General features: G+C 43.3%; 1 protein-coding gene across 1 annotated transcript; it reads left to right on the top strand.

The window, feature by feature from the left end:
• Positions 1 to 221: 221 nt before the first annotated feature.
• Positions 222 to 8,758, top strand: LOC122718229 (transcription factor Sox-21-B-like). The gene is made up of 2 exons (XM_043943097.1): positions 222 to 1,328; positions 6,664 to 8,758. The coding sequence occupies exons 1-2, from the start codon at positions 1,126 to 1,128 to the stop codon at positions 7,442 to 7,444; spliced, it is 984 nt and encodes a 327-aa protein (XP_043799032.1). The 5' UTR covers positions 222 to 1,125; the 3' UTR covers positions 7,445 to 8,758.
• The last annotated feature ends 13,847 nt before the right edge of the window (positions 8,759 to 22,605 follow it).

Genomic DNA, 22,605 nt, shown 5'->3' on the forward strand with positions numbered 1-22,605 from the left:
CGGCCGGACGCGAGTTGACCATCGAGCAAAAGAGGCGAGAAAAGAGGCGACAGTTACGATAATCTGCGCGACAGACGCACGACAGTCGTGGCTGTGCCTCGGTGAGAGGGAGAGAGAGAGAGAGAGAGAGAAAGAGAGAAAGAGAGAGAGAGAAGGAGAGGGGACGGCCGTGGTGGAAAAGGGACGGGGAGACAGCACACCTCCACCTGTTGAACGCGGCTGTATCCACCGTCCGCCATGTCGACGGGGGAGCCAATCGTGGGTGTCCATTAGCCGTGGGACGTGGTGGGAGAGGAGAAACATCCCTGGTTGGCCGATCCCTGTCTCCCCGCGGGACTCGCCGCGCTCCCGATTCCTCCCTGCCTCGTCCCAGACTCGACGTCAGAGAGGGTCCTGACGGATCCTTGCCAGTCCTCGTCACGGTATCAATCACACAGCTTCTCACCGCGGGTCTCGCTCCTGTGTCCTTCGTCCGTGCTTCGTCTCCATCCATCAGTGTGCCGCACCACCGGCTGGAATTCTGAGAATTCTCTCGGAATCGGAGAATGGAAGAGGGCCCCGAGGAGAGGAAGGAGATTCCGTTGGGGAAGGGTACGAAGGACGCGAGGAATTGACGGATGAAGGATGACGGATGAATGTGAGTGAGGTTGACGGGGGATGAGGAGGATAATAATAATACACGGAAGATTAATAATACACTTCGTGTGAGTTTTGAAGGGGGAGTGAATTTTTCGAGGAGAATTTCGAGGACGGGAAGGACGAGAAGGGGAGAGGAAAGTTGAATGAGAATTGGAAATTCTTCGCGGGTCGTTTTGTTCGTTCCGAAGATTCCGAAAGATCGTGGAGGGAGAGGGGATCGTTGTGGCGTGTGCAAATTGTTGACTTTGACCGGCCACGTGATCGAACGGGGGGGGAGGTGGAAGAAGAAGATGCGACGAGCGGTATTCGTCGGGATACATGATCGATTCGAAGATACGATGACGTTACACGAGTACGAGGTGAAATGAGAAATTGTTTAAGACGGTGCGAAACGATGACACCGATGAAACATTGTAATTAGATATAGGAGTCTAGTAAGAGGGGTCGATTAAGGGATCGCAGAAGATTGGAAGAGTAGCGGTCGAGATGTCGTCGAAAACGCTGCATAACGAGCATATCAAGCGGCCGATGAACGCGTTTATGGTGTGGTCACGAGGGCAGCGACGGAAAATGGCCCAGGAAAATCCCAAGATGCATAATTCCGAGATTTCGAAGAGGCTCGGCGCCGAATGGAAACTGCTCAGCGAAAGCGAGAAGCGGCCTTTCATCGACGAGGCTAAAAGATTAAGGTAAAAGTCAAAAAAATTGGAAAAAAAAGAAATAACTCGCGTTCGATTTCTTCTTAAATAAAAAATATTGAAAATTATTCGAAAAAATATTGAAAATTATTTTATAAGTTCTTTAAATTTCATTGTAAATTTGAGTTTTTATTCGATTAAAAGAAAGAAAATAGAATCGAAAATTCTTCCTTTCGTATCGTTTTCGATCGATGCCGAGGATTTTTTTCCTCTCCCGCGTGCTAATTGCTCTTTAGTCACGAGTGGTCGAAAGAAATTATCGCATCGAGGCGTATCTGCAATAACCGTGAAGGGGGAGATGAAAAACGTGGAAGGAGGGGGAGGGAAGGAGGAGCCCGTAGTTCATAATACGGTACATTGTTGCTAAAGCTAAGGGCGTGCTGCGCTAAGCCAAGGGGTGGAATAGGGTGAACGAAGTGGTATTTATGGAGGTGGAGGGGACAGCCTCTTTATTACCGACCCTGAATATTTAATCATTGTTATGAGTTTATTTAGCCCGCGCTGTAACGATGAACAGGTCTCGAGAGAAACTTCACGATCGAAATACGATATTTTTATCGTATTTGTTTCATTCTTCGACGAGATTAATGAGGAAATGATTGCTACTTTAAATTTAATATCCTAGACAAGATTTACTCTAAACATCTTGAGAATATTTTATACTCACTAGACGATAAATTAAACATCGGTAAAAAAAAAAGAAAAAAAAATGTATATATAATAATTTGGAATAATAAATTTTTCCATTCTTCGAAAAATATTAAATGTGTAAATTAATTACACATAATAATAATCTTATTAAAATTGTGTGATTTGAATACATTTGAATTTAAAATAAAAAGAATATTCGAAATAATTTAAACACGCCTAACGAGAAACTAAAAGTATAAAAGCAAAAATTATAAAAGTATTACGGTATATAATTTAGAAGCTAAGCGTTTTTAAAAAAAAAAAAAATATTCCTTTAAATTCTCTCATATAAATTTCTAGCATTAACGAAGGTATTAAGCTTGGGGAAAACAATAAAGAACGAGAGAGATAAAAGCGATTCAGTTCTGAAAAACAATAAAGGTGAAATACAAGGGAGGCGGGGGAACACGTTGAAAGGAGGATTAATTTAAAAGTACGATGGGCGAATTGTTGATGACAGAATCGAGCTCTATCACGGTTTTTCAAAGCAAAAATTGTCGGAATAGGGAATTGATAGGAGGCGGCAGCCGGGATTGAATATAAACTCGCGAAATCGGCCGCGGCGGCGATGAAGCTCGTAAAATAAATAATAGAATAATAAAATCGCTTCTCTCTCTCTCTCTCTCTCTCTCTTTCTCTCTCTTCGTTTCTCATTCCCTTTCAATCGTCAAGTGTTCTACCTTTTCCTTTTTTCCGACTCTCTCTAGGTCTAGATAGGTTTCGAAAAAAGAGAGAAAGGAGAGGAGGGGGAAGGAGGTGGAAGGGGGAAAGAGTTAGATAAAATATAAAAAAAGTGGACGAAAGAGGGATCGATCGATCCCGATCGGTCGAATGTTTCATCGACGGAATGTAACGCAGAATCCTCTTTTCTCTCCGTGGCCGTGATCGAATCGAAAAGGAATTACGAAGTTTCGCAGTGGCGCAAGGTCCATCCGTGTCACCAGGTGATTCGATTCCTTTTTTTCTCTTCTTTTTTTTTTCGAGTATTGCTTTTTTCGATCGCCAGATGAAAAATATTGTCCCGTCTGAACACACATTGTCCAAATATTTTTCCAAAAATGGAACGATATTGTTCCCCTTGCTCCTATAATTATTCCCGATTGTTCATCATTCCTCTTCGAAACGGATCTATCTATCTATATGAATTCGAAAAAACAAAAAGAGGAAGAAAAAAAAATTAAGAAACGAAAATACACGACAATCTTATCTATCTTATACGTATACAAACGAATCTTCTTAATCTCACGATGAGTTCCCTTTTCCCCGAAAGAAATCATTCTTCCATCCCGAGAGTAATAATAATAATAAAAAGCGGTGAAAAAAAGAAAATTCAAAAAGCGATATCAAGCCTCGATATTCGTCCCATCCCCGAGGAAACGTATCCTCCCCGAGGAAGGGACAGAGAGGAAATGGAGGAAAGGGAGGGGGAGGGAAATTTCGGGGGAAGAGACGTGTAACGGCGAATCCGCTTTTCTGGCGGATGGCAGCGTAGCTCGACGACTCTGGTAACTGGTCCGGGAGGTGGAAACGGTCGTAAAATAAAGGGGAGAGGGCCCGATAAAAGTCGTCCCCCTTCGAGCCACGCTCCTGCTAGGAACGGGTTCCCTTCGAGCCAAGCCGTCACTGGCCCGACGTAATCTGTCCGTTCGTTCACGGCGACTCACAATGTGGCCCCCGAGATAACAAATAAAGCCCCATTGTCGCAATTGTGTGGATTTAAAAGGATTTGCGCGGCTCCTCTGCCGGCCCCTACCCCCTGGCTCACCCCCTCGCCTGTTCGTTGGCTGTGCCGCTGCCACTGCTGCTCCCTGTCCTGCCGTGCCGACTCCCTCCTCCTCGACCCTCTTTTCCTCCCCGTGAATTTCCTACCCGCTCCCGCTCCGTGGAAACCAAAGGAAAACTAGAGAGGGAAAGGAAGGTGTAGAAAATGCCAATGCATTGCAAGGGTGGCCAAACAGTTGCAGGATTCGGAATCAATCTGGTGTAGTAAGGAGAGGCGAGGCGAGGCAAAAAGTTGTGAGGGGGGAAAGTTTTGGTTTGGGCGAAGGTAGAATGGTTTCAGGATAAATTGCGCGTAATTTGCGAGTTTCGAACGTGTTTACAGAATTAATTAAGACTTCATCGAGGCTAATTATAGGGAGATTGTTGAGAAGAATAAAAAAAATTTGATTCAAATTATTCAGAAAACATTATTTAACTTTTCAACACGCACGAAAGTGAAAACGGAAACCACTATTCGAGTTTTCTTCAACCACGCTTGTAAAAATTTGATTTTGCGTTCTAAAAATTCGCGTCCCGCTCGACGATAGCGAACAAAACAATCTAATTAAGAATCAAAAACGAAATGCGCAATATTTCGATCCCAATCCCCCGACACCGTTAACGAAATCACCTCCTTGACGAAAATTTTTTAACCAAAACACAACACACACACGCGCGCGCGCGCACAGAATCTTGCAATTGTTCGTATTGATAAAAAAACACGTGCACACGTGTGCAAGAATCCCGGACAATGATCGATCAGATCGATTTATTAACAAATATTCGGTTACACCGTTCGGGAAGACCGACATCGAGAAAGTGTCGTCGTTCGCGGAGTACAATCACATTTATGACGAATCGTTTACATTAACGACATTCTCGCGTACCCACCGGCAGACAATCGTGACTAATTGTTATTGTTTCTTGTTTGCGGCCGCGTGCTCGACTACCGCGCGGCTTATGTTCACCGATATGATATAACGCGTTGTTTATCGCGCCGTTGGAAGTGGTTGGCGCTGAAACGCGTTTGTAACCAAACGCGTTCCGTGTTCGTGTGCACGGCCGCTGATTGTGGTGGTGGAGGGCTCCCAGCGAATTGTAAAGATTACGCCCGATGTTTATGCATTTATGCTGAATTATTGTCGGCGGGGCTTTACCGATGTTTATGCTGATTTACGCTTTGTGCTATCTGCCGGGACACATTGTCCCGGAATTATTATTCCGCTGCGTCACTCTCGCCGCGAGCAACCGAAATTTTGGATTTCGTTCGAGCCGAGCTGGAAAATTCTCCCCCTTCCCTCCTCCCCTCGCCCAGTTTCCAATCGACGATTTTCTCCGTGCGCGCGCCGTTACACGCCAAATTTTTACGCCGTTTCTTTCATTCCGAGAATGCGGAATTGCCTCGAAAGATGGAATAAGACGAAATGACGATTTTTTTTTTTTTTTTTTAATTTATTACGTTGTAGTATTTTTTATTGTGTATTTTTATACACTTTGATAAAACGTATATGATTAAATATCCAACGAATTAATTTTTTACCTTTACAATTTAACAATTGTAATAACTTTACTTTCATTTCGTACAATTCGTGCAATTTGCTTATTCTAAAAATTATTCCTCGAAGAGGATTTAATAGAATTATAACAAAAGAAAGCCTAGAAAAAAATATCCACCACTATATTTAACGTGGCATTCACGTGTATTTACCACGAAACATCGAATGCATCTAAATCTAATACTTTCGCATTAATTCAACATCGATACCCTCGATCTCGTGAGATAACACTTCAACCCCTAATCGCGTGCACGGTTAACGAGCATCACGCAGCTACGCCCCCGCTACGCCGAAACCGAGTATTATTAATCGAGCGGGCGCATAGAAATCGAAGGGAAAATAATCCCTTTGACGAGATACGAGGTCTAAGTAATTCGAGCATTGTACGCGGTATCCCGGTTGCGAAACGCGTGGGGCGCACACTTTCAGAAAAAGTTGGTCTCCCGCCCGTGAAACACCTATCTCGCCCGCTTTTCTTTTATCTCCACGAGGCGAAGCATAAATAAGGACTGCGTTTGTGCGCCTCTTGGGTACATAATGGAGTATTATGCGACGAAGATACCGACGAGCCTCTGACTCTCTCTCTTCCCTCTCCCCCTTCCCGCTCCCCTCGCTTTTTACTCGAGCCCCCCTCTCCTCTCCCTCCTCGACACAAAACGCGTCGGCCGCGCCTCGAGCCGGGGTGTATGTGTGTACAAGATATTCACCACAAATATACCATGGTGCCCCGTATCCCAGTGCCACGATAATACGTCCCTTTGTGCTGGATAACGGTGTCGAGAGCAAAGTTTACCGAATTCTCCACTGTCTCGTCTCGTCTCGCGCGATTCTTCGCGCGATAACGAGACACGTTGGATTATCGAAGGTAGATAGGGCGCGGGCATCATTGTCTAAGTATGTCCAAGGATAACTTTCCCCCCCTCCCTCCTCGATGGAAGAGAAAATTCAATTTCGACGCGGGCGATTCGAATTTGTTCAAATTCTTTGGGATTATTTAATCATCTAATCGAACGAAAATGGAAAGAGAATCGAGAGAATCGATCGATAGAGGGAATTCTCGATTTCTTTGCATCTTCGTTTTCGTCCAATGGTGGCAGTGATTACGCCTTCGCCCCCTCGGAAAACTACTATTGCGTATTCTGCATGCCAAAACTATTCAATTAGGCAACCCCTGAATCGCTCGAAGACGAGTGTCCCCCTTTCGAACCAGCAACAAGCATTAAATTTAGATTGATCTATAGCTTGAGTACGAATATCGAAATTTCGCTGAAAAAAAAGGAAAAAAGAGGATTAAAAAGAAATAAATATTCTCCTTTCAGAGCCCTCCACATGAAGGAGCATCCAGATTACAAGTACAGGCCCCGCAGGAAGCCGAAATCCTTAGTGAAAAAGGAGAACAAATTCGGTTTCTCGATATCACCGTTGATGTCCTCGGGTGAATCCCTGGGCAACATATCGAGAAGCCTCCTGCCACCTTTGGCGCCCCCATCGCACCACACGTTGATGAGCCACGAGGATCTCAAGATCCCCCGTTTTTTCCCGCCGTTTCCATACCCTCTCTACCCAATTCAACACAAATTGGGAGAAGAATTCAACGGCGGGAAACTGGCCGCGGATCTCGCTCTCCAAGCTCTCTACGGAGGTGGCACCTTCTACTCCAGCCATCAGACCATGTCCTGGCCCGGTTTATCAACGGCGACCTGTCTCCAGCCCAATTGCGGATGTCCAAGCCCCCCCAAAGACCCGAAGAGGCCTTACTTGCCCGCCAAATTAGACGAAAGGCCGTTTCCAAGCCCTGGCAAGCCGGAAGACGATGGATTTCCCTCGGACAGGGATTCAAGCAGGGAGGAGCCGCGATACAGAAAACTGGAAGAGGAGAATTTCTCGTCGTCGGTGGACAGGCATCAGGAAGACAGATCGCAGGATCGATTCTCCTCGTCTTCCTCCTCCTCCCTCCCCGATCAAAACGAGAAGATAGGCAACACCGCGCCGACGACTACGCCGTCAGCGACCACGAAAGTGGAGAGCGCGTTCTCGGTCCAAAATTTGACATCGTCCAGCTCGAATTTAGGCAGCCATCGTGGCGGCCACGTCATATGAAGACCGCTTCCGGTTCTCCCGGATTTAAACTTCCGGGGGAACCTGGTACCACCCGGATGGCCCAGCACCGACTGGTGGAGGGTACCACCGATGCTCTCGCCGATCCCCCAGGCAACCGTCACCAATTTGAACGCGCCAGCCAAAGAGGACGAGGTCCAGTTCCAGGAGGAGCAGCAGAGGAATGGAGTGATGGCCAGATCGAGGAGCATCCACATTGGAAATGTACAGTGATCATCTCAAAGTTGAGAGAAAATTTTGAACGATTCTTTGCAACTCGAGGTAACACAGATCGTGATCGTAGGGACAGATGTTGGGTGGACATTCGTGTACATAACGCGAAACGAAATTCAATCGAATGGAAGATAATGGATGATAAGTGAACTCTTACGAGTTTAGAAGTTTTAGAATCCGAGATTGACTAGGAAATGACCAGGAAGGCTGGAATACCACCTCGATCATTCGTAACCTGTTGCGTTGTGTGATAATTCGAGCAGCCTATTTCTTAGCGCGCCACGTTTTTTACGATTGTACATAATAATAACGAGGAGAAGAAATCGCGAAAGATGTCGAAAAGCTCGATTAAGTTCCGCTTGAAATCCGCTTGATCCCCGCTTCAGCCTTCCACTGCGGAAGTGAAGCGCGCGATCTTGCTCTCGATGCCCTTTCTCTCAGCTTTCTCTCGGCGGAATACGGTTTCCAAAAAAAAATGGCGTCGAAGAAAAATGAATTCGAAGGAAAATTCGTAAACCGACGTATCCGGCGGCGGATACCGCAAAGCCGAATCGATAACTCGCCACGGCCGGAATCCCACAAAGAGAGAGAAAGAGAAAGAGAGAAAGAGAAAGAGAGAGAATGAGCGAGCGGCGAAAGGGTCTTTTCCGGCAAAAGCGTGTACAGGGATGCAAGAGAAGAGTCCAATTTTGATGAGATAACCAACCCTCTCCGTGGCACATATTACCGCGCACGCGAGCCAAAGCGAGCCACACAGGAGGACAGAAAAGAGCCCCGTACGAGAGGTAGGAGAGAGAGAGAGAGAGAGAGAGAGAGAGAAAAAGAAATAAAAATAAAACCCCTCTTCGAGTGGAGGCAAATCTCTTCTTTGGGGCGCGGCCATGCGAAATAAGCCAACCGTTTCTGAATGCTAACGTAGATGCGGGCCTGTATACGCGTTATACCACCCCCTCGCGAGATGATTTTATTGCGTCGCGCATCGATACTGCAACTCTCTCTACGATATTTCAACTCAGTTCTCTTTCTTTTTTTTTCTTCTTTTTTTTTTTTTTTTTTTTTTACGGATTTCCCTTTGTCCCTCGTTTTTCGTTACATACACACACGTGCTTGTCTTTTGTTACATCGCGTTGTAATTGGTGGACGCGCGACGATTGTGAGGAAGAGAGAGAGAGAGAGAGAGAGAGGAGTGATAAGAGTGAATACGATGAATTATCATTGTGTTCGATTATTTTTTCGTGCTTTCGCGAAGAAATCTTGTGATATCTGATTAGAAGTTTTTTCCTGCGTTGTTCATGGTTTTGTTGTTATTGTTGTTTTTTTTCGTTCCTTTCTTTGTTCAGGGAAATTGATACGGTGGAATTCTTTTCAACGAAATTGTTTTAATAATGTAAAATTATTACGAATTGAGATCGTATTATTTGGAATAATAATCAGTTGAATATTTTTATAACGTGATGTAATTAAAAAAATGTATCTTGTATTATTTGTTGTTCGCGAAACGATTATTTAATTCCTTTAATTGAGTTATAATCATAATAAATTGATGGGAAAAATTCTTATTTGAATAGATTCGTTTCGAAAGGAATTCTACCGTACAACAAATTTATAGATAATATTTTATTAAACGTAACGTAAAATTTTATTTTAACGAGACGCTCCAACTCTTAAAATCTATCGTCAAAACAAATTTCACGATAGCCTTTAAGAGTGCAGTCTTTGAAACCCGTTTAAAAAAAAAATATTATCAATTTAACTTGTCGTATCTCTCTCACGATCTTATAAAAAAAATCTTGAAAAAAAAAATACATGCAACAGAATGAAAAATAGAATGCAAGATTTTTTTTTTTTGTTCGGATAGTAGAGAAATATGCGAATCTGTAATTTGTTACTGTGAAGCTTTAAACGATTGGCCGGTAATAATAAAACGTTCAATTCGAGCAAATTGTTTGCAGACGCGCCATTCTGTCCACGGATTGTTGAATTCGTTCGCACCTCCTCCCTCCCCCTCCCTTTTCCCCTTCCTCACCCTCTTCGTTCCTCGCAGTTTTATTGCAGCTGATTTTTCGCAATCGACGCGCAACCGTATATTTCGAAATTTTATACACTTGTTTTGCCGCGCGAGGCACGTATTTTTCGTGGGCAAAATTTTTCGATATCAACCGGCGACGATCGAGCCTCACTACCGATCAGAATGGAAACTAATTCTCCCTCCCTGGCATACTTTTCACCTCCCGTATCTAGAAATTGTATACAGTTTAAAAAAAAAAAAAAGGAAAAAAAAAGAAAAAAAAAAGAAATATCGTAACGATTGTAGAACGAATGGACGATGAGAAAAATAATAAAAAAAAAAAAAAAAGAAATATAATGTAAAGCGTATCTAAACGGATAGAAAAAAGACGTATCTTCTTCGATATTATACGTTATATGTTCCTCGGCTACCACACCACGTTTTATTTCCAACGTTGCAAACGTGAGAGAAAGGAAACGAAGTGTAGCGATCGTATAGCTCGACTCGAGTTTTCCATTAATCATGTCGTTGAAAAAAACGACGTAATCATTGTTAATTATTTGCTGTAACATAACGCGTTTGTAAATAAATTGAATCTTAATCGAAGATCGTTGTTTCATCCATCATTTGCATTTATTATGAAAATGTTTTTCCACCATTCGTTCAAATTTTTAAAAATATTTGGCAAATGATACGTTTCTTCTTGTTTCCGTTATCTTTTTACTCGTAATATACGAGAATGATCTCCATATCCTCCATATCTTCTCAACCAATATCAATTTAATTTTTATCGCAAGTAAAAATCTGAAATTTTTTTCATCCTTTAAATTACTTTATATATATTATATCTTTACTTTATTTATCGAATTAGAATCTTCGTGCATCACAGACATTCGTACTCGCGTCCTCGTTGAGCTGGTCCTTGACACAGAAGCACGAGAGTAGCCAGGATCGATCAAGAAACCCATCTCCACCACGTATCTCCTTCACGTATTCGTACAACTAATCGGAGGTTACACGAAGGAGAAGGAATCGTAGGGGAAAATCTGAGAAGGAGTAACCTCCACGCCTCCCCTTCGACCCTCGATCCACCCCTCCGTTGCGTCGTGTTTTATTTCTGATAGCGACGCCTCCACCGTCGCCGCGAGGACATTATCGCCACCGCGAAGGACCCTTTCTTCCCCCATAAAGGCAATCACGCTTTCTTCGTGGCAAGATAACAGGAGAATGGAGAGCCAGAGACGTTCTCTGTTCGCGCCAGCGAATTCCACCACTATTCCATAATTCTTCGCTTGCCCCTGGTACAGAGGAGAAACGATCCTTTTCACTTTCCACCTCCTTCGTTCCTTATTTTTGAATACAATTTTATTCAAAGTTACCAGCATATTGTTTCTATTCGTTTTATAATTAAGTATTATAACTTATTTTATTCCAAGCTTTCTGACAACAATATTATTCTAGCAACAATAATATTGTAAAACGACTATTATTAAAAAATATAAAGAAACTCATTTTACATTTTTTTTTTCTTTTTTTATAATTACTGCCTTCCTTACACAGTTGAACAAACTTTACATGCTCGAATTTAAATTTCTTACAAAAGTATAATATGAATCAAAGGCTCGAAGAAATTATCATAGAAGTTGGTTCGCGTATAAAATTTTCATAAATTATTCTTTCCTTTATGGGAACGATCGTTGGGAAGAAATGTGTAATAATTCGAAAAATATAAAGAAGGGAATAATTTCTCGTGAAATCGTCGACTGTTAAAGTCCGAAGAGGAGCACGAGGAACGACCGGAAGCCTCGAAGAACCGACGTAGATTCGAAATGCGCGGTGGGTGTTCCGATTCGAAAGTGATTACATTTGACTTGGATTCGTGCCTCCTTACGGCAAAGGCAGCCTCTGCCTGTACAGAGCCTCGGCAACGAGGACATTCTTCCCCGACAATACCTCCCACAATCGAGCGAGCAGCACTTCCGCGCATACTAATGGAGAGGCGCCTAGACTCCTTTGGCCAGCCAGTAGTCGACGCCCCAATCCACCCTCTTCCACCCTTTGCACGACACCGTGGAAAACTTCTACTCTGGTACACTGGAAGACGACCATCCATGTAGTTTCTACAAGAGAAACACCAAGAGGGGCGATAGATTTTTCTTGTGGAAGTCGATTCTACGCTCTTCCTTGCAATAGTGGAAACGATACGGAATGAATTGGAGCAATATCCATAGATAGTTTAAGAAAAATTGTGTAATTCGTTCGATTAACTTTAATTTAATTTTTCAAAAAATTTGATTTCTCTACGGTTCATTCGTCGGATTAGAAAGTTTATTACTCTTCCTAAAAAAACATAAGATAAAAGACCCGGGGAAACTAAATTGAAACGTTTACTTTCCAACCTTGTATACTTTCTTTGCTCCTCTTATTACATCGAAACGAACTCTAGAAGAAAAATTGCAACTCTCTTTAATAATCTCTCTTCTAATAACTCACGAACTCAACGAACTCAAAAACTTTCCTTGTTCTATCTAAGAATATACGATACAATAAAAAGACTTACTTACAGAAAACCCTCAAACTCATCCCTTGCGCCATTCATTGTAAATAAAATTTTTTCCAAGGAATTCTTCTTTCGTTCGATCCGCGAAAGGGAAAGGGGTTGGAGGAGGAGGCGCGGAAGAAGACGCGGCGCGCAACGTCGATAGATAGACTTTTAATTGCGTCGGTGCGCAATTATATAAGCGCTTTTGTAGGAGAGCCGCGCGAGAGGGTGCACGGGCGCATCGCACGAATCGTTTGATTGCGGAAAATGACGGGCGGCGATGGCGCGAGTGGAAGTTTTGAGTGGGCGTCGGTCCTGGCAGACAATGAGGCATTCAGGGATGGCATTGTCGAACCGACAACTGCGTTACCGTAGACAAACCCGAAATCACCGGCGCTATCGCCGTACCAGATCCGATTATGCGAATAATAAAATGCAATGAAACAGAGGGTGAGAGAGAGAGACAGAGAGAGAGAGAGAGAGAGAGAGAGAAGAGGGATGCGGAACGTGGCGGAAGAGGGTGAGAAGTTTGTTAATAGCGTCAGTGTCTTTTTCTTCGTCCTCTATCTCTCTCTCTCTCTCTCTCTCTCTTTTTACAAAACTATGATAATCCGAATTCTGTAAAGGACGGTTTGTTGTACATTTATGCACAGAAGACACGTGCCTGTTTCTAAAATATTTCTCAATATCGTTCTTGCTCTCGATTCGAACAAATTCGAGATTAATTAGATTGATCGAGATAATTAAAGATAATAAAAAAAAAATATTCCAATTCCGAAAGAGCGAAATTAAACTTCAATCTCTCCCCCCAGAAATAAATATTGAACGCGCGTAGGGATAACACGTATACGGCAGTGGATCGTTCGAAGTAGGCCGTAGCCTAATGTTCCTCTGGGAACTGGGTGACAGGGACTGGTTGATAGATCTTAAACGAGGCAACCGTGGGCCGAGAACGGTCCGTGGAGAACGATATTAGACTAGGTGCAATAATTATGCGTCGAGGGTTGGCCAAATCCGGCCCAAGTTGGTGAACTTGGTTAATTAGGAACGGTAGTGAGACGCCGGCTGGGTATTGTCCGGCACTGTTGACTTCCGGCCTCTTCTCGGAAAGCCTCGCGGAGAGGCGGGTTGATTGTTTCATTGTTTCCGACCCCACTGTCAAATGCCACCACGGTGAATGGGGTTATTGTTATTTCAGGCCGTGGCGCAGACAATCCAAGGGTTTTCGGGCTCCACCCCTCCCCCTTCAACCCCTCTCGTCGGTTTAATGTCGAGGTATGTTCGACTTCGAGTTGCGATCGCGTTCTTCCAACTTGTTCTTGAAACTTTGCCAGGGAAGATGAACAAGTGGCAAATGTTTGATAAATACATTTCTTTCTCTTTTTTTCTTGAGTTCCGTATGAGGATCGAGTGTGTCATCGAAATTTCAAGAACTAAATATAAAGAATCAAATGTCCTTCTATTTTAAATAAAATATTATTACAAATTTAATTTTAATATTATCCTTTGATACATTTGACGTCGTAACTCGAGTCTTAAATTTATTCCAAGAGATCTTCGACTGCTCTCGACTTCTTCGATTTCGTATTATTAAAAAAATCTCGTGGTTGAGGAGAAGAAATATTCGACAACGCTTCTGTCACGATCTCCGCAGGCAATCAATTTATCGATTTTTTTTCCCGGATCACGGGGGGCCCTCGCGTTGACCGGAAGTCCGCCCTGGCTACGGGTGCCGCCTTCTCTCGGTTTTTCAATTTCGCATAATGTCCGAGCATGGTCTATCGGCGTCTTGGAAAAGCGCGGCCGTGATAAGATAGCCCACGGCCCAATACCAGGGGAATTTACGCTCGGCATAAGTTTGCCTTATATATGAGCGTCCACGGGAAATGCGACGATCCTATCGGGTCCCGGGTCATGGAGATCCATCCGTGAAATGTTGTCCCCGGCTAGTATTTTACCAGTTTTCTCCGGGGACGTGACGTGTTGGAAAAGCGGCCACGTTTCGGGACGTGGAAACACGGTGATAAACTGGCCGCAGTAAACCGTGCCTTTTAAAATGTAATCTGTTTCCATAAAGATGGTCGATGATCGAACGACTCGGTTCTCGCGTAATAGAGCGAAAAAATTGTTCGGGAGAGGCGATATCACCTTCGAATTTTCTTCTGCTCCACTAATTCTACCTTTTGAAAATTTAATTCCTCGTGTATCATAAATATCTTATCTTCGAGTGGGAAAATTGTTTCAATTCGACGTCGGCTACGATTTTAAACTTTCCAAATCTTGGACAGGTAGAGGATAAACCCGCTCGAAAGAATAAATCAAAGAAAGATCATTTTCCGAGCGGAGCATCCCGTTTCGAAAAAGAATCGCGTATAATCGTGGAAGGAAGGGAGGGGGGAAGGGAAAAAAGAAAAAAAAAAGGTCGGCAGAGAGGGCAATTTCGTGGACACTTCATCACGATTTAACGCCATAAAAGTCGAATAAGGCCCGATGCCGGGTGATGCCCCGACACCTTCTACCTTCGGATTGGAAACAAAATGTCGTAAAATATCGGGTGGAAAGGTTTCGGCAACGATTCTTCCGTCCTTTTCCCACCCAGCCCCTGCCTCCTCCCCATCCTCGGTGCCTTTCCCTGTCGTTTCCGCGCCCTGTGCACCCGTTGACCCGCAGAACGACGGTATATAAAATCGCGGCTGGTCGGGGATGGCAGCTCGCGCGGCGGTAAATATAAATAAAAATGGAAAGCCGACCATAATGGCCGGTGGAAAGTATGACGCATACCTATACCCCCCGTGCCTGTTTCAAATTGATATTTCGAAAGTGCCAACCCCCTCCCCCTCCTAAATACAGGCGAGCGCACGCTCTTTCCCCTTTCTGTCTTCTTCAAACTTTGGCAACCCTTGCTCGATTTTTCTTCTTTTTTCTTTTTTTTTTTTTTTTTTTTTTNTTTTTTTTTTTTTTTCAAGTTAAGACAATCCGAAACGAGATCCTCGAAACGTGTAATATCGAGCTCGGACGAGTTCGCACTTGGACGAGTGACGAAATATTTCTATTCGAACGTGTGTGAAAAAACAGTGGACGATTCAACGGCGATTCGGAAGGAATGCTTATGAATAAGCATAAATATGCCCGGCAGCAAGAATAGCATTACATCAATCGACGAGGCGAACGCGTACACAGCCGGTCCTCGTCGTAATGGGCTAAAAGCTTTACAAAGCGAATACGAATAGGCAGGTGAAGGAGGGGGGATTGCGGAAACGGAGGGGGGGAGGAGGGGGGAGGCAGGGAAGGGGGAGGGGGCACGGGTAAGGTTTTGTCGGCGGCGGAGCTTCGCTTCGCGACAAATCCTTCCTTTGTTGGATACGGGGAAATAGAAGAGCGGAGAGAAGAGAGAAGCGAACGTTGCATTATATTTTGCCTCCGTTGCATATCCATTGGTGCATGGATTCCTGAGCCTCTATCGGGGACGGTTGCCACCCGGTGAAAAATAATTTGCGCGACGCGTCTACGTACCCGCGAGTACTTTTTCCTTCCTTTTTTTCTTCTTTCTTTTTTCTTTTTTCCCACCATCTTCGTCCCCCGATTTCCTTCATCCCTCTGAAAGTTTCTCCTGTCTTTTTCTTTTTCTTTTTCTTTTTTAATAATCTTACATCGCAACTCGTACACGTTCTTGTCGTCGACGAGAATTCGATCGATATTTCTTTGAGAAACTTAAATTTTTGATATGATTTGTTATGTTGATTATATTGTGAAGAGGAATATGTTGAATATGTAATTCGTTTGAGAGTTTGTTTGTTCATTGAGGATTGGATTTTTGGATTTATTTGGAATTATTAGAATCGTATAATTTCTGATCGTTTTCAAGAAATTTCGTCAGGATTGCGGGTAGCTACGATTGGCGGTGCTCTGCCATTTGCATATCTATGATTGAATTATTTAAAGTGAATCGTTGGAGAAACGATAATGATTGGCGAGTGTGAGCCGGTTTACGTATTTATTAACCGATTTATTCGCGTTATTGGCGCTTTGCGCTCGGTGTCAGGCATCGTATGGATAAGTTCAAGACGTTATTGCCTTTCGAAATCGATTAGAACTATTACCGTTTAGAATCACTTTCCATATTATAGCTTATTTTATTCGAAACGAAACGAATACGAGACACGCACTCGTCAATCTTATTTTATACTTCTAAGAATCTTCTCTCCATGAATTTTAAAATTCACGAGAGAGAGATCTCGAGCGAACACTTTTGAATTTTTCGCGTTTAAAATAAGAAGAAACGGTCCCTTTCTCGTCGAAAAATCCTCCTCGTACAATTTACATTTACAGCGATCAATTAATTTAACACTTAATTAGAATATCTATCATCAACGATAAAAGAAAAATAGATCAGATGTTAAAATCAATATATTTACGTGTCTCGATGAAAAGATAGAAATCCGAAGAAATAAAAACAATCTGAAAATTTCGATGGACGCTATATGAAGTACCTATACTACTAACATTCAATTCCTACTTAAAAATATAGTTTCATATATCACGAAATCTTTTTGCAACTATAAAAATTCCCAGATATTATAAAAAAAACCCTGTTTCAGAAATGAAGAATGAGAAAATTTCGTGTTTCTCGCATTGGTCACAGGTAAAATTTATTCGATGAAAATATTCTCTAACGGTGTCTAATACCATCGACGACGGATATAATTTCTGTTTTTAAATCTCGGCCCACCTTTCCTCTCCTGCCCTCCCCCCTTTTGCCCCTTCCTCAACCCTCCACGGTAATTGAATTCTTGGCCGAGATTACTTTAGCTTTCGCCATTTACTTCAGCTGGAGCATCTTGCAACGAAGCTCGAGCGATGGAGAAGCCTCCTTCAACCCCGCAGGTTATTTAAGATAGATTATTATTCTCCGAGCCATGGCGGCAAGGCATCAGCGAAAATGAAAACGCTATCATTTACAGGCGGATTAATTGCCGCGAATCACTTTATCCAACATCCCTCTCTGTCGTCCTTTTCTCTTCCGCCGCTTCCCCCTTCCTCCCTCCAAGAACGTTTAATAGAATCCTGTCGTCGAGCCGCGTTGTTGTTGTTGTTGTTGTTGTTGTTGTTGTTGCTGCTGCTACTGCAGCAGCGATTGTCAGAATCCAGTGGACAACGAGTGAAATTGGAAACATTGTGGAAGGAATTATTTGTAATCGCGTTTAACGAATTATAAACGTATAAAAGGGGGGGCGAAGGGGTGGCGAGGATACGAATTGTGAAATCGTTAATTTGCAATTGAAATGTGAATACTCATAGAGGAAATTAATATATTCTTCACATAAATTAACGTAGAAATCTCGTACATCTCGTTTTCTATATATTATTTCGTTTCTTCTTTTATAAATATTCATTGAAAAGAATAATTAACGTCTTCAAGTTCTCCAAGAGTGATTTATCCTTGTTAATTATTCCCATTTTCCTTAAAGATCGTCATCACGGATCAAAACGAAATCGAAAAATTCGAAAAATCCGCCAAACCGTACAAACCCGAAATCCATGCACAACGATCACGAGCGAAACCGTCCCGCGGCCACGGGGGCCATGAGTTTACCATAAGTTTTGATTCTCGATCCTCGATCGTATCCAGAGAGGGGTTCGAGGCCTGGATTGGAATAGGATCGGAGCGAAGCGTGAAGAGGCCGTTATTGTGGGCGCTGGCGCGCGTCATTTGATCGCGCACAGTGGAAGCCAAGGCCTCTCTGTGTGCACCATTTCCCTCCTGCTCGTCGCCTGATCCCTCCACCACCCCCCTCCCCCATCCTCTCTCTCTCGTTCACAGTGGTGGCCTGTCGTTTCGCCCCGCGCCGCCGTTCGAAGTTGCGCAACCCAGCCCGCAGGAAGGGTGGGTGGGCCTGCGAGGGTGGAATTTAGCCCGCAGGCCGGCCAACCTAATGGAAACAAGAAATTGCGGCAAACAGCGTTACCCACGCCTCAACGCCCCGTAAATATCGTGACCGAGAGAGAGAGAGAGAGAGGGAGGGAGGGAGAGGGAGAAAGAGGGAGAGAGAGAGAGAGCGTGGCCGAAAGCTGCGCCCACAACAGCGGCGTACACTGTCCTCGTCAAAGGATCCTCTCTGGATACCCTTCAACGGAAGAGCGGTCCAAGGAGTGGGCAAGCGACGTGCTATATCTCTATGAATATCTTTCCGTTTCGTGTTTGTATAGCTTTGTTTGTTAGGGATGAATACAGAAGAATGGTAGGAAAAATTGCAGAAGATGATAATGGATTTTTTATGATAAATTATATTGTAACGGGAGTTTGTAATTATTTGCGTATTAAATCCTATCAAAAGATTATAATTTTCGTCATCGAAACTCGTTGAGAAAATAGAAGAAATCGTGCCATTGAAGCCGCTTTTTGATTCATCCCGATATCTCAATCGGTTGCCGAGATACAAGGATTCAAAGTTACCATGATATCTTAAGACAATGCAAGAGGTAGTGAATAGGCACGCCTATATTTTTTTCTTGGAAATGTGTACTACTTCCAGGAATCGCGTCTGTCACTTGTCTGCAGTTTGGGATAGGTCGGTGAGACGAAGTGCGAGCGAGAGGTCCGAATAAGCGACAAGGATGGGGATAGTAAACGATTAAAAATTACCTTTGTCTTTACACGACGATATCTCGGCAACCGGAAGTCGTATCGGGATAAATAAAAAAGGGTCTTAAAGAGCAAGATTACGCGCTTCTAATGGCTTTTCACTTGTTGACCGGGAGCTATTATCTTCGGAATTATAGCGGTTCAAATTTTTCCTAATTTTAATAAGATTTAATCGGATTTAAGGTAAACGATTAAAAATTACCTTCTCTTTAAACGACGATATCTCGGGAACCGAAAGTCGTATCGGGATAAATGAAAAAGCGTTTTAAAGAGCAAGATTTCACGCTTCTACCAGTCTTTTAACCATCGACTAAAAACTATTATCTTCGGAGTTGTAACGATTTGAATTTTCGTATAAATATAAGTTAGAAAATTGTAAATTGTCAGAAATTGATACGTATTGATCGAATCTAAAGAGAATGCGATAATTTCAACGAAAATGGAAAAAACAGTTAACGGTAACAATAGAAACGGAAACGATGGACAGTCTCGTAATACAGCTTCCTGACTATTCTATGTGTGCTCGAGTGGACGACGAGTCGTTCCTGGTAAAAGCGCATTGGCCACCATCTATTTATCCGGGTCTCCGATAATCGAGTTATAGCTGCTTTCTTTTCATTCGATTCAACCGACACCTCGAGATATCCTCGACACTTTCGAGGAGAGATCGACCACGTTTCGAGTGCAATTTATTAGAGAAACTCTCTCGCGTTCCGATGATTTCACCCCCACCTCCAAACTCGCAACCACCCGTGTTTGCCGAGAACGTTTGTTCTCTAAGCACGACTTTAGATTTTCCCTCTCCGACCATGTGCCAATTTTTACAACACTGTTCAGTTTCATTTCTCACGGAAAACATCGATTAAATTTAATCATCATCGATTCTTCTTCGATTCTTCGATTCGAATTAATATAAAATTCGGAATATCCTTACGTTAGATCCCTTAATTCTATCCATCGTCCATATCATTGAATATCATCATGTCACGAAACAAACAAAATTGACGATTCGATCCTGAGAATAATTCACAAGAAGATGGCGCGAAGGAAGGATAGTCTAGCTGGAAAAAGGCGAGAACGTGGCGGAAAAGGGGGTAAGCTGAATGTCGAGTTTTCAATCTGCCATTCTATCATTGACAATTTCGCGCAAATGGGATCGCGGTGCAAGGGCGTTGAAGCGTGCTCTCGGCGCACATTGGCGTTAAATAAGAGTAACCCAGCCAGCGCGCCGCCACGGCATAATTGCCTGTGAAATCACTAGATGGATTTTGCCTCCTTGTTCTGCATTTCCATCCTGTATTTTTGCAACGCCAAACTCCTCCCCCCGACCGTGCCTGCCCACGTAATTCCGGGATCGAAACGCAGCCCCGTCAAATTGTTTCGTATCGTCGTCGACCGCGAATGTGATTCGTCTGTGCATTCGGCGACCACCTTCCATGACGAAATTCCAATCTTTTCTGGATGGATTCCTTTAAGTTTTGAAATTTTCCCGAAGCGGATGGAAAATGGAATTTCACATGAACAGAGAATTATAATAGTATAACGCGATTACTTGGAATTTTTATTTTCGAAATATTGTTACGGTTGTCGTCATCAATTGTAATTAAAATAAAGATAATATCGAAAGTTAAAAATTTTATTCGTAGCTCGCTTAATTACGATTTCCTTTTTTATTTAATATCTAGAATCAATCTTTCAAAAATGAGCCCAAATTAACTATTCTAAGGCTATTATTCCATAGTTTGAAAACGATGGCATCATCTGACGCATTTTTATGAAATTCGTTCCTGCATTTGGATTCATTTCTGTTTAATTTCGTTTTGTCGAACGGAAACAAATCGCGATTGTTCGAGCATTCTTTTCTTTCGTCGCGATTCCCAGCACAAAGGTGGGCTACTTTGACCAGAGAAATGTATTTCCACGATTCGGTAATCGCCTTACCACAGATCGCCTTATCGTGTACCGGCCGCGAGATAGAGAGAAAGGGGACCGATGATGTAAAAGAAGAAGCACGCGAATCGAAACGTACGATTTTAAAATGGATTCTACGAAATAAGTTGAAAAAATTTGTAAATTTTGTAAAAGAACGACTCAATCAGAGGTTATCGAAATTTGTATCGAAAAGATATTGAAGATCCCTTGCCATTTTTTCCCCCTATAAAGAACCTAAAGAGTTAATGAAAAACGATTTAGAAGAAATTAAATTTGGATTACGATAGAATCTAAATTTAGAATTATTGAAAAATTGCGATACATATGTAAAAATTGCAATTTTCTCGAAGAGACAAATTCTCCGTTCGTAGCAACGGGGAAGACAAAACCGGGGACGATCAATCGGAGGTAAGAGAGGCTAGAAGAAAAGCGTAAACGAGAATGGGAGGTAGCGTAACAGCTGCGGGTCTGCTTAGCATAAAAATGGCCAATTATCCGGCTAACAAGCCGGCCGAGCGACGAAAACCTCGTGGAAACGCGGGGCTGGCTGGCTCCTAACTCCGTTAGCGCCTCCTCGCCTCCTGAAGGAGATTAGTTAGCGTAAATGCCGTCGGTCGTAGCATTTTTATTCCTGATTACCGTTTCTCGTCGTGCTAATCTCGTTACCTTGACATTCGAAAACTTGACTCTCCGTCCCTCTCTTCCATCACCCCCTACGCCATCCATCGCCACTTTTCTTCGACGTCGAGGGCGTCTTGAAGAAGAAGAAGAAGAAGAAGAGGAGGAGGAGGAGGAGGAGGAGGAAGAAAACGTCACAACGACGACGACGACGAGGAAGAAGAAGAAGAAGAAGAAACGTAGAGGCTTTCGAAAGGACACGGCGACAATGCCAACATGATTTCCAACAGGAATGAATGCCATCCTAATTCTTCCCCGAATAATCGCGAGTGCAAGTTTGTTTGCCTCCGCGTTCACCGGCTCTCTGTGTCGCGTAATGGCTTCTGATGAATGCCATGGGGAACTGGCAATGGAAACGTCTTTCATTTGGACTTTAACCGAGACGCTCAATTTTTTTGTCGCAGCAACGAAAGACGAATTGTTCGTATTTCTATTTTTCTAATATCGTCTAATAAAAATTTCACGCAACACTTAAACCTATTTCGAAACATTAATTACTTCACGAGTGAAGTAACTTCAATCGAATTTCACGAGACGCGCAAACGGACAAATAATTTCCACCAACAAATATTTTCTCAAAAAAGAAAAGCGACGAGTCGATTCGACTTTTGAAAAGAAAAAAAAAAAAAAAAAAAAAAAAAGATCGATATTCTCGCGTCTCGCGTCAACCGCCTATCGAAAAATCGAGAACCTCGAGCGTTTATATTTCAAAACGAGCGCGTAATTTGTTCGGAATCCGCTTATCCGCAGGCCTCGAAAACTATAAACCAGAAACACATGTCGACGCGGCGAGGGTGGTCGAGCGGGAGGGGGAGGGGGAGGGGGCGGTTAACCAGGCTGAAGCGGGAGGCAGCCGAAAGCTAGAGGCGGATGTCGCGCCGGGGCAAAGTTAAATTAAATCACGGGCGAAGGCAGCTAATATTGTAGTTTATCTGGCGGGACATTAGCGCGGTGAAATATGCGCCTCCTTCGCCTGGAACTTAAAATCAAGATCCACCGAAGTTCTCTCCGTTCTCTCTCTCTCTCTCTCTCTCTCTCTCTCTCTCTCTCTCTCTCTCTCTCTCTCTCTTTCTCTCGTCTCTCGCCACCACTCCGCCCCTTTCACCGTGCCTCGTACCCCGCCTCGC

The sequence above is a fragment of the Apis laboriosa genome, unplaced genomic scaffold (assembly GCF_014066325.1).
Source record: "Apis laboriosa isolate Shangri-la unplaced genomic scaffold, ASM1406632v1 scaffold5_cov152, whole genome shotgun sequence".
Lineage (NCBI taxonomy): Eukaryota > Metazoa > Arthropoda > Insecta > Hymenoptera > Apidae > Apis > Apis laboriosa.